The sequence below is a fragment of the Lissotriton helveticus genome, chromosome 5_1 (assembly GCF_964261635.1).
Source record: "Lissotriton helveticus chromosome 5_1, aLisHel1.1, whole genome shotgun sequence".
NCBI classification, from domain to species: Eukaryota; Metazoa; Chordata; class Amphibia; order Caudata; family Salamandridae; genus Lissotriton; species Lissotriton helveticus.
In genome coordinates, this window is record NC_136065.1 from 1,748,550,266 (window position 1) to 1,748,565,106 (window position 14,841).

At 49.5% G+C, this 14,841-nt stretch overlaps 1 protein-coding gene across 1 annotated transcript; it reads right to left on the reverse strand.

Annotated features, from left to right (window-relative positions):
* Window positions 1-2,807: 2,807 nt before the first annotated feature.
* Window positions 2,808-11,380, reverse strand: LOC144752801 (uncharacterized). Its single transcript, XM_078640652.1, has 3 exons — window positions 11,121-11,380; window positions 9,818-10,761; window positions 2,808-2,813 (listed from the first exon to the last, which is right to left on the reverse strand). The coding sequence occupies exons 1-3, from the start codon at window positions 11,203-11,205 to the stop codon at window positions 2,808-2,810; spliced, it is 1,035 nt and encodes a 344-aa protein (XP_078496778.1). The 5' UTR covers window positions 11,206-11,380.
* Window positions 11,381-14,841: the final 3,461 nt, after the last annotated feature.

The following is a 14,841-nucleotide window of genomic DNA, read 5'->3' on the forward strand; positions in this document are numbered from 1 at the left end:
TACCGCTAGATATAAAAACCAGTCCATCACTGAAAGCATTCAGAAAGCAAGTTAAAACGTGGCTTTTCTCAGTATATCCCTAAATCAACATCTTCAAGAGTCAGAGCTGAATCTTAGCGCCAAGACGCCTATGGGCATTCGCGCGCTCTACAAATGCACAAATCAAATCAAATCAAATCAAATCTAGGCTCAGAAGGACAAGTCGTTTTTAGAATACTCCCTCAAAGTGATGAAAGTGGTGATAGAAATGTATTTTATGATGCTCTGTCTCGTTTAGAAATTAGATTTAAACCTACTTGCAGTATTGCTTTGAACAGGGATAAATTGTATACGAGGGCACAAGAGGATTCTGAAACCTTTGAAGAGTTTCTTACAGTTTTACGTTATTTATCTACCAATTGCAATTTTGGTCCAATTTCTGATGAAACGATCAGGAACCAAATTATTGTTAACACCAAAAGTAAGAAGGTACAAGAACAGTTATGGATTATGTGTGATTCGAATTTGAAAGATGTGATTGTCACTGCAAAACCTATGGAACAATCCGATAAATGGATGAAATGTTTGGATGAGGAATCTAAGGGTAAAGGTTAAGATATTTGTGCTGTTAAAACGGATGCACCATCTAGTTCCATGGGTGCTTCACGAAATGTGATACTTCATCTAGTACTTTGAATAACCAACGTACTTTTAGAAAAACTGATAGGGAATTCCATTGCTTCCGGTGTGGTAGTGTGAACCATGGAGCATCATTTCCCAAATGCCCTGCTTTAGGTAGAGAATGCAAGAAGTGTGCTAGGCGTGGGCACTTTGCCAATGTTTACAAGAGTTATGTTTCAAATAACATCAGTAAAGGAAGGATTTCCTTTTTGAATGATGACGAATCAGAGCAAGGAGTGTGTGAAAGAGGAATTGTCGTCTCTATCACTGATTCTGGAGAGCAAGGAAATATTTGTACCTCCTTAAAACCTCCCAAGTGTAGTGTACATGTTCTAGGAGTAACTCTTGATCTTATGGCAGACTCAGGGTCACCCTGGACTATTATTACTAGAGGCTATTTTATTGACATGTTTAATAGAATTGTAGACATTAGAGATCTTAAGAAACCTAACATTATTGCTAAAGCTTTTGATGGTTCTCTAATAGATTTAGAAGGGTATATTGGAGTTGACATGAACTTCAAAGGGCATGTCGCATATGGGAAACTATATGTGGCTATAAAACGAGTGAATGTCCTTGGTTGGAGAGACCAGTGGAGTTTAGGTATTATGCTTAACCCCAGGAATCCTGATCCTGTAATGGTTATTACTGATAAAATTCAAGAATTTGATGTTATCAAAAGAATTGTTGATTCTAGTGATGTCATTGATGATTTTACTGTTGCTTTTCCTAAAGTGTTTTCGAAGAAGTTGTGAAAACTCAATAATTTCTGTCATAAAATAAAAGTGAAGGAAGGTGCTGTACCTGTAAAACAGAACTTAAGAAATGTTCCTATAAACATCGGAGAGGATCTCAAGCTCCTTTTACAGAATCTCATTCAGGAAGACATAATTGAGGAAATAGAATCGTCTGAGTGGGTTTTGCCAATTGTTTTGGCTCGCAAGGCTGATAAAAGCCTGAGATTATGTGTGGACTTGAGAGCATTGAATGCAAAATTAATAGTGGATTGTCATCCCCTTCCTAAAATTAACAAAGTTGTGTGTATGCTGGAGGGGGCTAAAGTGTTTTCCACCTTTGATTTGAGGTCAGCATATCATCAAATACTTTTGACGAAAGATTCTAAAAAATGTACTGCATTTCTTACACCAGAAGGGCTTTTCCAATACAAAAGAATGCAGTTTGGGCTAGCCTTTGCGGAGTCAGTGTGTCAGCGTGCCATGCACCATATTTCTAGAGATCTTAATGGGTACGTAAACTGCTTCCAAGACGATATTCTTGTGTTTTCTCCTGATCATAAGTCACACAAAGATCATGTAAAAGAGGTCTGCAGACGTTTAGAGTCTCATGGTTTGACCGTAAAAGACAATAAGTGTAAGATGTTTTGCAAATCAGTTGAATATTTGGGTCACACACTCTCTGGAGATGGTTTTGTTCCGAAAAAATCACTGGTTGAAGCAATAGTAAAGGCTCCTCCTCCGGACAATAAGGACAAACTACTGTCTTTACTGGTCTTTGTGAGTATTACAGTAAGTTAATCAAACGTTTAGCCAACAAAATGGAACCTCTTAGGGAACTTACGAGGCAAAATGTGGAGTTTCAGTGGGGGGATAAACAACAAACAGCTTTTCAACTTATTAAGGATGAAATTGTGCAAGCACCCACTTTGAAACCCTTCTGTGTGAACAAACTTTGCATTGTCACTGTGGGTGCTAGTGAATACGGTCTGGGTGGAGTGTTGTCTCAAAAAAGTGGTAAAGACGAATGGTGTGTTGCGTTTGCTTCCCGCACACTTAATGAAACAGAGAAGAAGTACTCTGTCATAGAAAAATAACTTTTGGGATGTGTGTGGGGAATTGATCATTTTTGTAATTTTTTGTGGGGAAATCGGTTTCTATTGAGAACGGACCAAAAAACTTTAGTGTCCATATTGTCACCTTGTGGTGGTCGCAATGCCACTGCACGGATTGGAAGACTTATGTCAAAACTACAAGAGTATAATTTTTCTGTTGAGTATGTGCCAGGTAGATGCAATATTACTGCAGATTGTTTGTCCCGGCTCCCTTGTCCCTCTGATGACAAAAATGTTTTGAGTGATGCTATTGAAGTTGTGGCATCTGCAGGAGACTTTGTTGTTAAGGAATTTTCTGTTATCTCTGAAGAGTTTCAGGAAAAGAGTGTTACTGAAGATAATAATTGGATTTTACTAAAGCGTTACATAATAGAAGGCTGGCCTAGGGCCAGCTTTATCCCTGCTGAATTGATATCATATCAAGTGTCTAATGAGTTGGAGATTGAGAGTGATCTCATTTTAAAAGGTGGTAAGTGAATTCCCCCGGAGTCAAAGCAAGAGGAGATTCTAAAACTCACACATGGTTGTCATCTGGGAATGTCATCCATGAAAAGTTTGGTCAGATCCAGTTTTGGTGGCCCAGCATGGATAAGATGATAGACAGAGTTGTCAGGGACTGTCCTAGGTGTATGTCTAGTGATAAAATGTTGAGAACTCAGCCTGCTCCTTTGATACCTGTCTCTTGGCCAAAAAACCCTTGGCAGAAGTTAGCTTATGACATTTCTGGTTCTTTTTACTGTCTGCCACAAGATGCTCGATTCACTTTGGTGCTAATTGACTATCACTCAAAGTGGCCAGAAGTCAGATTTGTTTCACATGCCACATCTTAAAGCATTATTGAATTTCTTAGAGAAGTATTTTTGCGTGAGGGTAGTCCTGGAGTTCTTGTTACGGATAATGGAGTACAGTTGAAATCTCATGCAATGGAAGAGTTTCTTAGTTCATGTGGTGTTAAACATATTACTACTCCATTGTATGAGCCACAGGGGAATGGCCAAGTAGAGAGGTGTAACCGTGTTCTCAAGGAGTGTGTTGAGTGGGCAAGGAAGTCTGGCAGTGAGTGGAAGGTGGCTTTACAAGAGAGTATGTGGATGTATAGGATTATGCCTCACTCTGTTACTGAGTCTAGTCCATATTGTTTATTAAGAGGTAGGGAACCAGCATCTAAGTTGTGTTCTTGGTGGATTAAGAAGAGGTTGAATGATTCTGTTTCACGTGGAAGTTATAGTACTTCCTTAAGAGTTAAATTGTATCAGGATAGAATGAAGTCATATTATGATTCTAAATGGAAGGTTAAGGTACCTACTTTTATTGTTGGAGATTTAGTAAGGGTTGCAAAGGGTTTTTCCAAAATTGGTCCAGCCCGTAAAGTAATCAAGGTTAATCTTAACAGTATTGTGACGAATGATGGAAAGGTATGGAATGTGAGACGAGTAGTGAAATGTCGTAATATTTATAGTTTTGTTCCATCCTCTGAGAATGAATCTTCTCACATTAAAAGCATATTCTATGGTCACATGTTTAATGATGTTGAAGATCATCAACCTGAGTCAGAAGGTTCATGATTCTGAAGATTTTATTAATTCTTCTGTCAGATTTAGAGATATGAAGAATTCTTGTCTAAATATTTGTAATCCTCATAGGGGTGAAATGTTTTATATTCTAATGTTTCTGCATGTTCCTTTAAATGCTTAAGTGTCATTTGTGTTTATGCTTAAATATTCGGCTGCAGTCTGTTTCTATGGTTCATGGTGTTCTATGTTGTATGGGACAGCTGTTACTGGGATTTCTACTTGAGGAGACGTACTGTGCTCTTCCAATAAACCTCATTTTATGCAATTTCTGCTTTGATTTTATACTACAGTGGTCTAGCCATTATCTTTAAAAATTAACTTCAGCTATCCCTTGTCAGTAACTCTGGCCACTCCTCCTTCGAATACTTGGAAGCTGAATTAAAAACCCAAGCTTCCCTCCCAATTCATCTATATAACATCTATCACCCTCCTGCAGACCCTCTTCCCTTCATTGATGAATTAGCCGAGCTTCTGACACAATCCTTAATCTGATTTAAAAAATCTCTTCCTCTGTGATCCAAACCTCCACTGGAACGACAAACCTACTATCTCCCTCCTCACTAATCTACTTGAAATCAATGACCGCAAGCAACTATGCCAGTCCCCAACCCACACCAAAGCAGCCATCCTGGATGCCATTATTACCAGTAAAGAACTGGCCTCCCTTACTAATATCATCCCCATCGATTGGTCTGAACACCACCTCATTCTGTTCACCATAGCTACAACAGCAATTCATCCCCCCACATACATCAACAAACCTAAGAAACGGACTAGAAATCTAAAACTTCTCCACCCTGGTCTACTTGAGTCGACACTCCAAGCTCAACTTCTACTCACCCCTCCCTCACAAAACATTAATCAGCTTACCGAACACTTTAATAAAGCTGTCACTGACATCCCTGACCAATTGGACCCGCCTAAACTCAAAAACCAAAGAAGTATCCCCTCCAATTTTTGGTTTAATTCTGAACTCAACAATGAAAGACGTGCACTTAGACTGACAGAGAGAACATGGAGACACCAACCCTCTCCCTAACATCTGGAACTACTCAGATTGGCTAGATCCACATACAAAAAAAACATTTTTGATGAAAAAGCATCCTTCTTCCGTACACAACTAGATCGAGCCAAAAATAGACCGTGGGAATTTTTCAACATCGTCTGTAACCAAACTTCCTCCGTTCCTCCAAATCCGATTTCCTTGACCGCCAGCTGTGTAGAAATTGCCCACTTATTCTTGGAAAAAAATAGGCAAAATAGATCAATCCTTCCTTTTCACACAGATCCCCACCAACTCCCAACAAACACCTCTAAAGCCCATACCACAATCCCCCCACATTCTGATCCCTCCTCTCACTTGCTCACTACTTCACCTCACCCACTCTACTCTTCACACCGACCTACTTCTACAACCCCCCAAACCACTCTCCACACTTAGGGGCTCATTAGGATGGCGGACGGAAGAGCCACCGCGGCCCTGTAGTAGGCGGAAAAAGCCTTTTCCGTGTCCGCCTGCCGCGGATACTCCGTCCGCCATATCAGGATAGGAAAACGTGTCAAATTCCCGTCCGCGACGGGAAAGCACGCTCCGCCGCCGAACTACACACGAGAGCGTGGCGGACGGAACACATCCGGAGGCCACGCCGTACGGACTGACGTCGAAGACCGTCCTCCAAATCAAGATGGCGGAAAATACACATAAAACCGCAGCGGAAAAACAACCTGTCTGAACACGGCGGAATCCCCACTGCGAAGACAGGTGACATAGCAGAGATACCCACCGCAAGCTGACCAACACCATGGACCCAGCGCTACACGCTTTCCCGATGCTCTTCGCGATCCACCACGTCCTAGTCATGGCCCACCACGGACGACGACGCAGGTAAGGCACAAACCATTGGCTGTCTGCAGGGGAATACCAGTAAGGGACGTGACGTAGGGAGGGGGAGTGTCATGTTACCGAAACCACTGATGAGAAGCATATACAAATACACATTAGTAGTACGCAAGCAGGAATGACAACGACAGACCACGAGACCTGATAGACAACCTTTATTGTACAAAATAGGGGTAAAATCACAGTGTATGCGTGAGCATGGGCAAAGTGGGCACCACAGCAGCTACATCATTGGCAGTCAACGAGAGGGCAGAATGCAGTATCAGAGCATCAACAGGGCATTGTGCAGTACAGAGCAGCTACATCAGAGGCAGTCAACGAGAGGGCAGAATACAGTATCAGAGCATCAACAGGGCATTGTGCAGTACAGAGCAGGTACATCATTGGCAGTCAACGAGAGGGCAGAATGCAGTATCAGAGCATCAACAGGGCATTGTGCAGTACAGAACAGGTACATCAGAGGCAGTAAACGAGAGGGCAGAATGCAGTATCAGAGCATCAACAGGGCATTGTGCAGTACAGAGCAGCTACATCAGAGGCAGTCAACGAGAGGGCAGAATGCAGTATCAGAGCATCAACAGGGCATTGTGCAGTACAGAGCAGCTACATCAGAGGCAGTCAACGAGAGGGCAGAATGCAGTATCAGAGCATCAACAGGGCATTGTGCAGTACAGAGCAGCTACATCAGAGGCAGTCAACGAGAGGGCAGAATGCAGTATCAGAGCATCAACAGGGCATTGTGCAGTACAGAGCAGCTACATCAGAGGCAGTCAACGAGAGGGCAGAATGCAGTATCAGAGCATCAACAGGGCATTGTGCAGTACAGAGCAGCTACATCAGAGGCAGTCAACGAGAGGGCAGAATACAGTATCAGAGCATCAACAGGGCATTGTGCAGTACAGAGCAGGTACATCATTGGCAGTCAACGAGAGGGCAGAATGCAGTATCAGAGCATCAACAGGGCATTGTGCTGTACAGAGCAGGTACATCATTGGCAGCACATGAGAGGGCAGAATGCAGTATCAGAGCATCAACAGGGCATTGTGCTGTACAGAGCAGGTACATCATTGGCAGCACATGAGAGGGGCTAAGTGCATCAACAGTCCATTGCACAGAACAGGTCCATCACAGGCAGCACATGAGAGGGGCTAAGTGCATCAACAGTCCATTGCACAGAACAGGTCCAGAGGCAGCACATGAGAGGGGCTAAGTGCATCAACAGTCCATTGCACAGAACAGGTCCATCACAGGCAGCACATGAGAGGGGCTAAGTGCATCAACAGTCCATTGCACAGAACAGGTCCATCACAGGCAGCACATGAGAGGGGCTAAGTGCATCAACAGTCCATTGCACAGAACAGGTCCATCACAGGCAGCACATGAGAGGGGCTAAGTGCATCAACAGTCCATTGCACAGAACAGGTCCATCACAGGCAGCACATGAGAGGGGCTAAGTGCATCAACAGTCCATTGCACAGAACAGGTCCATCACAGGCAGCACATGAGAGGGGCTAAGTGCATCAACAGTCCATTGCACAGAACAGGTCCATCACAGGCAGCACATGAGAGGGGCTAAGTGCATCAACAGTCCATTGCACAGAACAGGTCCATCAGAGGCACACATGAGAGGGGCTAAGTGCATCAACAGTCCATTGCACTGAACAGGTCCATCAGAGGCAGCACATGAGAGGGGCTAAGTGCATCAACAGTCCATTGCACAGAACAGGTCCATCATTGGCAGCACATGAGAGGGGCAGAATGCAGTATCAGAGCATCAACAGGGCAATGTGCAGTACAGAACAGGTACATCAGAGGCAGTAAACGAGAGGGCAGAATGCAGTATCAGAGCATCAACAGGGCAATGTGCAGTACAGAACAGGTACATCAGAGGCAGTAAACGAGAGGGCAGAATGCAGTATCAGAGCATCAACAGGGCAATGTGCAGTACAGAACAGGTACATCAGAGGCAGCACAACTACGTGTCCCTACCAAACCGTCACAGGGACCACAAGAGTGCCACGCAGTTCTCAATGGACACACCATGTGAACTAACATTTGAGTGAAGTGTACAGCACCTCACATCACAGAATCAGGGGGACTGCGTGAACTACCTGCCTCGGACACACTGGCAGCACCAGCAACAGGAGTGTGAGACACAGACACAGCCCGAGTGACACACACATGGGCCACGGACCCAGACACACTGGCAGCACCAGCAACAGGAGTGTGAGATACAGCCACAGCCCGAGTGACACACACATGGGCCACGGACCCAGACACACTGGCAGCACCAGCAACAGGAGTGTGAGACACAGCCACAGCCCGAGTGACACACACATGGGCCACGGACCCAGACACACTGGCAGCACCAGCAACAGGAGTGTGAGACACAGCCACAGCCCGAGTGACACACACATGGGCCACGGACCCAGACACACTGGCAGCACCAGCAACAGGAGTGTGAGACACAGCCACAGATGTAGTCACTGACACGTGAGCCACTGACCCAGACAGACTGCCAGCACCAGAAACAGGAGTGTGCAACACAGCCACAGATCTCCTAACTGACACGTGAGCCATAGACCCACATACCCTGCCAGGATCTGCAACAGGAGAGGGCACAACTGACACTGTGCCACCATCTGATACACGAGAGTCAACTGCACCAGCGCCACTGGGACAACTGAAATGATGAGCCACAGGGCTGTATGGGCCAGGAGGCAGGGTGGGCCTGGGAGCTGGGGATAGCTCACCTAGAGCCAAATCGGGGTTGGCAGGTGTCAATGGTGTGTGTCTGCGTTTCTTAGGGTGGTGTGAGTGCACCCTGGACAGGACAGGACTGCCAAGTGGTGGGGACTCCAAAGAATCACCACCCAGCATAGGTGGAGCAACTGCTGCGGGGGATCTGGTTTCGGGGGACGTGCTGGAGCCTGCTTGTCGTTTGCTCTGTGCCTGCCGCCTGGACTCGGAATGATGTGTAATGGGGGATGCAACAACAGGGGACACCCTCCTCTGCTTCTGACTGGCCTGGATGGGAGTGGAGGTATGGGGGGACTCCGCCGCGGAGACATCAGTGTTACGTTTAGTAGAAAACATCAGCCTCAGTGCAGCCAGGGGTGAAGTATGCCTGTCCTTGATAGCGCCATTGTCCATGCCAGATGCCTTGTCCGTAGGATGTGCCTTATCCTTAGGTGGAGTGTTGTCTCTGGATGTAGCCTGTGCCCTGCTCGCCGCCCTGTTCCTGCCAGCAGACTTGTCGTCTGTGGTGCACCTGTCTCCAGCAGACACCTGCTGTCTGTGTGTGTCCCTGTCCTTGGGAGAGTCCCTTACCTCTGCTGTGGGCCTGCTCTTGGGAGTCTCCCTGCTCTTAGTAGGTGCCTTAGTCTTCTCACTGTCCTTGGGAGAGTCCCTTACCTCTGCTGTGGGCCTGCTCTTGGGAGTCTCCCTGCTCTTAGTAGGTGCCTTAGTCTTCTCACTGTCCTTGGGAGAGTCCCTTACCTCTGCTGTGGGCCTGCTCTTGGGAGTCTCCCTGCTCTTAGTAGGTGCCTTAGTCTTCTCACTGTCCTTGGGAGAGTCCCTTACCTCTGCTGTGGGCCTGCTCTTGGGAGTCTCCCTGCTCTTAGTAGGTGCCTTAGTCTTCTCACTGTCCTTGGGAGTGTCCCTTACCTCTGCTGTGGGCCTGCTCTTGGGAGTCTCCCTGCTCTTAGTAGGTGCCTTAGTCTTCTCACTGTCCTTGGGAGTGTCCCTTACCTCTGCTGTGGGCCTGCTCTTGGGAGTCTCCCTGCTCTTAGTAGGTGCCTTAGTCTTCTCACTGTCCTTGGGAGAGTCCCTTACCTCTGCTGTGGGCCTGCTCTTGGGAGTCTCCCTGCTCTTAGTAGGTGCCTTTGTCTTCTGACTGGCCTTGTCCAAGGAACAGTCCATGGACATGTGACTATCCCTTGCCTTGGGAGTACCTTTCGTGTTGAATGGCTGTGTAGCTCCGGAAGGCATGTCCCCCAACAACACTTGTGGATCCTGTGTGTGTACTCCAGTGCATCTGACGTCGTCTACGTGAACAGATTTAGCTGATCTAGGGGATGGGGTCTGTGCCCTGCGTGCCCTGACGTGCTGTCTGACGCTGCTTCTAGTGCAATAAGCTGTATTTGAGTCCTGCTCAGAATAATCACTACCCCCTGAGACATCCAGCGGTGTAGATGGTGAAACACAAGTAGCACCCTGTTCGTTCGACTGTACTATTGCAGACGACACACTGCTTGCCAATGACTGCACTGTCCTGTGTAGACCTGCAAGATCGCCATGCATCCCTTCCATGAATGCCACCACCTGCCCCAACTTCCTATCATGGTCCTGGAAAGCATTTGTCATATTGGTCTGCCCCACACACAGCTGTCTGAGCAGATCAACGGCCTCAGCACACAGTGCATTTTGGCTCACCGTGGCAGGGGCAGCGGTGCCTGCACCGAACGCCACTCTGCTCCCCCTACTCCTCCGGCCACGAACAGTACATGGTGCAGTTGGCGGAAGTGTGGGCCCTGTGTGCTGTCTTACGACAGAAGGTGGTGAGTGCCCACTCCCAGTCTGTGACAACAGTGCAGGCTCACCCAGAGTGTCCGACGAGGAGGACGATGGCGTCTCCACATGCGAGTCCTCAGGGACGGTCCTGTCCCCCTCTCCGGCGCTGGCCTCCTCCGTGTCAGTCTGCGTGTGTGCGAAGTCTGAGCCGGACTCATTTCCTCGGCTACTCTCCACCGTCTGTGGCTGAGTGTCCTCTGTCAAAGCTGAAATGCACAGAAAAGATGTGTGAGTCATGGGCACACTCACGTACAGAAGGAACAGGATAGCCAAATCACATAGCAGACAAAGGTTTAGGAGCCCTCATCCTGCACATGGCCCACCCCTACCAGTCATCCTCACATTTTCTGCCATGGGGCCATGGACCACTAGGGGATGTGCTTTTACACTCAACTACTAAGCAAGTGGCGTGTCAACATGGCGGACCTGGATGTCAAATGAGTACCGCCCAATGGGACCAAAAAGGCATCACAGGCATACATACGCAACACGGAACTCAATAGTGTGTCTGTGCACCAATACATGCATAGCACTCACAGGTTTCCTACACAGACAGTATGCTCACCGCTAGTTTGCTGTCGATCGGCACTCAGACGTTCGGCCAGTTCAGGATGCGTCACTGCAATGATACGTTGCATGAGAGGGGTCATGGAGCGTCGGGCCAGACGGGGCGTCCTTGGAATCAGGCCCAGTGTTACTTCCGCTACATTCTTGCTCAGCCTGGAAATGTCGTCCCAGCGTTTGTGGCAGTGTGTATGTCGTCTGTTGCACACCCCCAATGCCCGTACTTCCCTTGCTATGCTCCTCCACAGGTCCTTGCGAAGGTGCAGCTTGACCTACCATGATGGGAGACAAAAGGGTTTAAGTCAGTGGACAGGTGGCCTGTCACACACATAGGGGCAAGACGTTACTGTCAGCAGCCATGCACAATCAGGAACATTAGTCTAGCCCACACTACACAGCTAAGATAGAAATAGGCCTGATCATTCGGCCCCCTCATGCACACCAACATGTCCCACACTGCACTTACCACCCGTCCCGGTGCGCCGTAGAGGCGTCCATAGTTGCGGAGTACACCGTCCACGAGGACATCAAGCTCCGCGGCGGTGAAGGGTCGAGACCGGATCTCTTTGCCTGACGACATGGCAAGATCACGGAGTATGGCACTAGAGCAGCAGTCGGTGGTCAGCTCAGCAGCAGCAGCAGGTCGAGGTGATGGTCACAGGCAGCAGTCGGTGGTCAGCTCAGCAGCAGCAGCAGGTCGAGGTGATGGTCACAGGCAGCAGTCGGTGGTCAGCTCAGCAGCAGCAGCAGGTCGAGGTGATGGTCACAGGCAGCAGTCGGTGGTCAGCTCAGCAGCAGCAGCAGGTCGAGGTGATGGTCACAGGCAGCAGTCGGTGGTCAGCTCAGCAGCAGCAGCAGGTCGAGGTGATGGTCACAGGCAGCAGTCGGTGGTCAGCTCAGCAGCAGCAGCAGGTCGAGGTGATGGTCACAGGCAGCAGTCGGTGGTCAGCTCAGCAGCAGCAGCAGGTCGAGGTGATGGTCACAGGCAGCAATGGTCCCCAGGGTAGAAAGTTTCATTTTGGCCAACACACATATATAGGGCCCTCAGCACGTGTCAGTGGCATACGTCGCCAGCAATTGGTCAGCCCTGGAAGCGTGATCGTGAAATGGCCCAATGACTGGCCCTGTTGTTGCGGTGCACAGCTTCCTCTACTTGCGATTGGCCGTATGCGGCAAGCGTCCCTCTTCCCATTGGCTGCATGTGCAGGGACCGTCACGGGCACACATCGGCAACCGCACGTGCAAGCCTCACGGAAGGAAGCATCAGTTGCAACAATGTTGTATCACTGGCGCCTCCATGGCGGTGCACGTACACAGCGGGGGAGGTGCAGGCCTATACACCCTGTAGATGTACTCAATGGACATGCCAGTTCATGACCCCCCTTACAGTCACCTTGCATCATCCACCGTACACCGGCCGGAGCGGCCGGCCCATGAACAACCGCCGTGCCAGGCCCTGCCCAGGACCGCCGTGCCGGCCATGGCAACAACCGCCATTGCACGGCCCTTCCACTACCGCCGTGCCAGGCCCTGCCCAGGACCGCCGTGCCGGCCATGGCAACAACCGCCATTGCACGGCCCTTCCACTACCGCCGTGCCAGGCCCTGCCCAGGACCGCCGTGCCGGCCATGGCAACAACCGCCATTGCACGGCCCTTCCACTACCGCCGTGCCAGGCCCTGCCCAGGACCGCCGTGCCGGCCATGGCAACATCCGCCATTGCACGGCCCTTCCACTACCGCCGTGCCAGGCCCTGCCCAGGACCCCCGTGCCGGCCATGGCAACAACCGCCATTGCACGGCCCTTCCACTACCGCCGTTCCCTGGCGGTCCGTGCAATGGCGGTTGTTGCCATGGCCGGCACGGCGGTCCTGGGCAGGGCCTGGCACGGCGGTTGTTCATGGGCCGGCCGCTCCGGCCGGTGTACGGTGGATGATGCAAGGTGACTGTAAGGGGGGTCATGAACTGGCATGTCCATTGAGTACATCTACAGGGTGTATAGGCCTGCACCTCCCCCGCTGTGTACGTGCACCGCCATGGAGGCGCCAGTGATACAACATTGTTGCAAATCGACCATCCGTCCCGGAACCTTACACATGCACTTGCCGGTGTGTGGGCGTGACGGTCTGTGCACGTGCAGACAGTGTGAATGTCGAAGGCGGCCCGCGTATGCCCAGACGTAAACAGCGGATGCAGTGCACCGCCATGGCGTGATCAATGTTAGCATCTTAGCCGATGATGCACCTTGTACCATTGTCTGCAGCTGCCTGCTCACGGTTGTGTGCGTGATTGCGTGGCTACACATGTCATGCTCCATCCCATGTGTGTCCATACCATGGCCATCGGTGAGCCACAAGTGTCCATCACGTGTGCATGTCCACATCGGGTAGTACCCTACACAATTCAGTCGTACCTCACATGTACACAGTAGATCCCGTATGAATGGGCACCTGTGAATCAGTTGTGAGTGAGTGGTATGTGTCAGATGATGACTATGGTGGGGGTTCTGTTGTGTACTGTACATGTGTGTTGCCTATTGTGTCCCCATGCATGTGATGTCCGTATGCCCACCATTCCTGGTGTTGCCATTGGGGCATCATGATATGGGGGGGTGGGGGGGTGTTTAATTTAGTATGTGTGCATGTACTTGCATGTGTGCATGTGATGTTGGGCCTACACATGTGGGTCATGTCACATGTCTGGTTGGCAGTGATGTTGAGGTGAGACACTGTGCATTGCACATGTTGCTAAACATCATGTTGCTAGTGGATGCACATTGTAGCTACGTCGGTCCATGTTGTCCTGACAATCAGAGGAGTCACACATATGACAAGCATACACTGGATACTACATGTTGGTAGAGGGCGTTGACATGTGATTGAGGTGCACACACGTGCGTTGTATGTTAATTGACTTCCATTCCATCTACTCCCACACAGGAGGGCTCCAAATGTCCTTCGCCCATACACTGTGCTGGAGGATATGGTGGACGAGGAGGTGATCCGGAAATTCAGGCTGGATCGCCGTCGATTGTTGCAACTTGTGACCCTATTGTCTCCTCATCTGCAGCCGCGAAGAACCTATCCAGGTTCCATGACACCCACGCAAAAGGTGATGGCGGCACTCCATTTCTTCGCAACAGGCACATTCCAGTACACAGTTGGAGATGCCGGGGGAATGTCACAGGCCATGTTCAGCACGGTACTCCGGGATGTACTGACAGCCATGATGCTGTACAAGCATGACTATATACATTTCCCTCAGGCGGCGGACTTGCCAGCGGTCAAAGCTGGCTTCTATGCCCTGGGTCGTATACCACACGTTGTGGGTTCCATTGATGGCACGCATATCGCGATCATTGCACCACGGGCACGTGAGCAGGTGTATAGGAATCGGAAACACTTCCATTCCCTGAACGTGCAGGTGGTGTGCCAGGCCGACAACATCATCTCACATGTGTGTGCAAGATTCCCTGGCTCTGCACATGACGCCCACATCATGCGGAGCAGCATGGTCCCCCAACTGATGGCTAATCTTCGTCCAGCACAAGCGTGGCTTGTTGGTGAGTATGCTGTGGTGACAGGAGTGATATCTGTGTGGCATGGTGTGCCCCACAATGCAGGTTGTGATGTTTCTCTCTCTCTCTCTTCCACCAACACAGGCGACTCGGCTTACCCAAACTGGCCTTGGCTGCTCAGTCCCTTACGCAATCCCACTACACCAG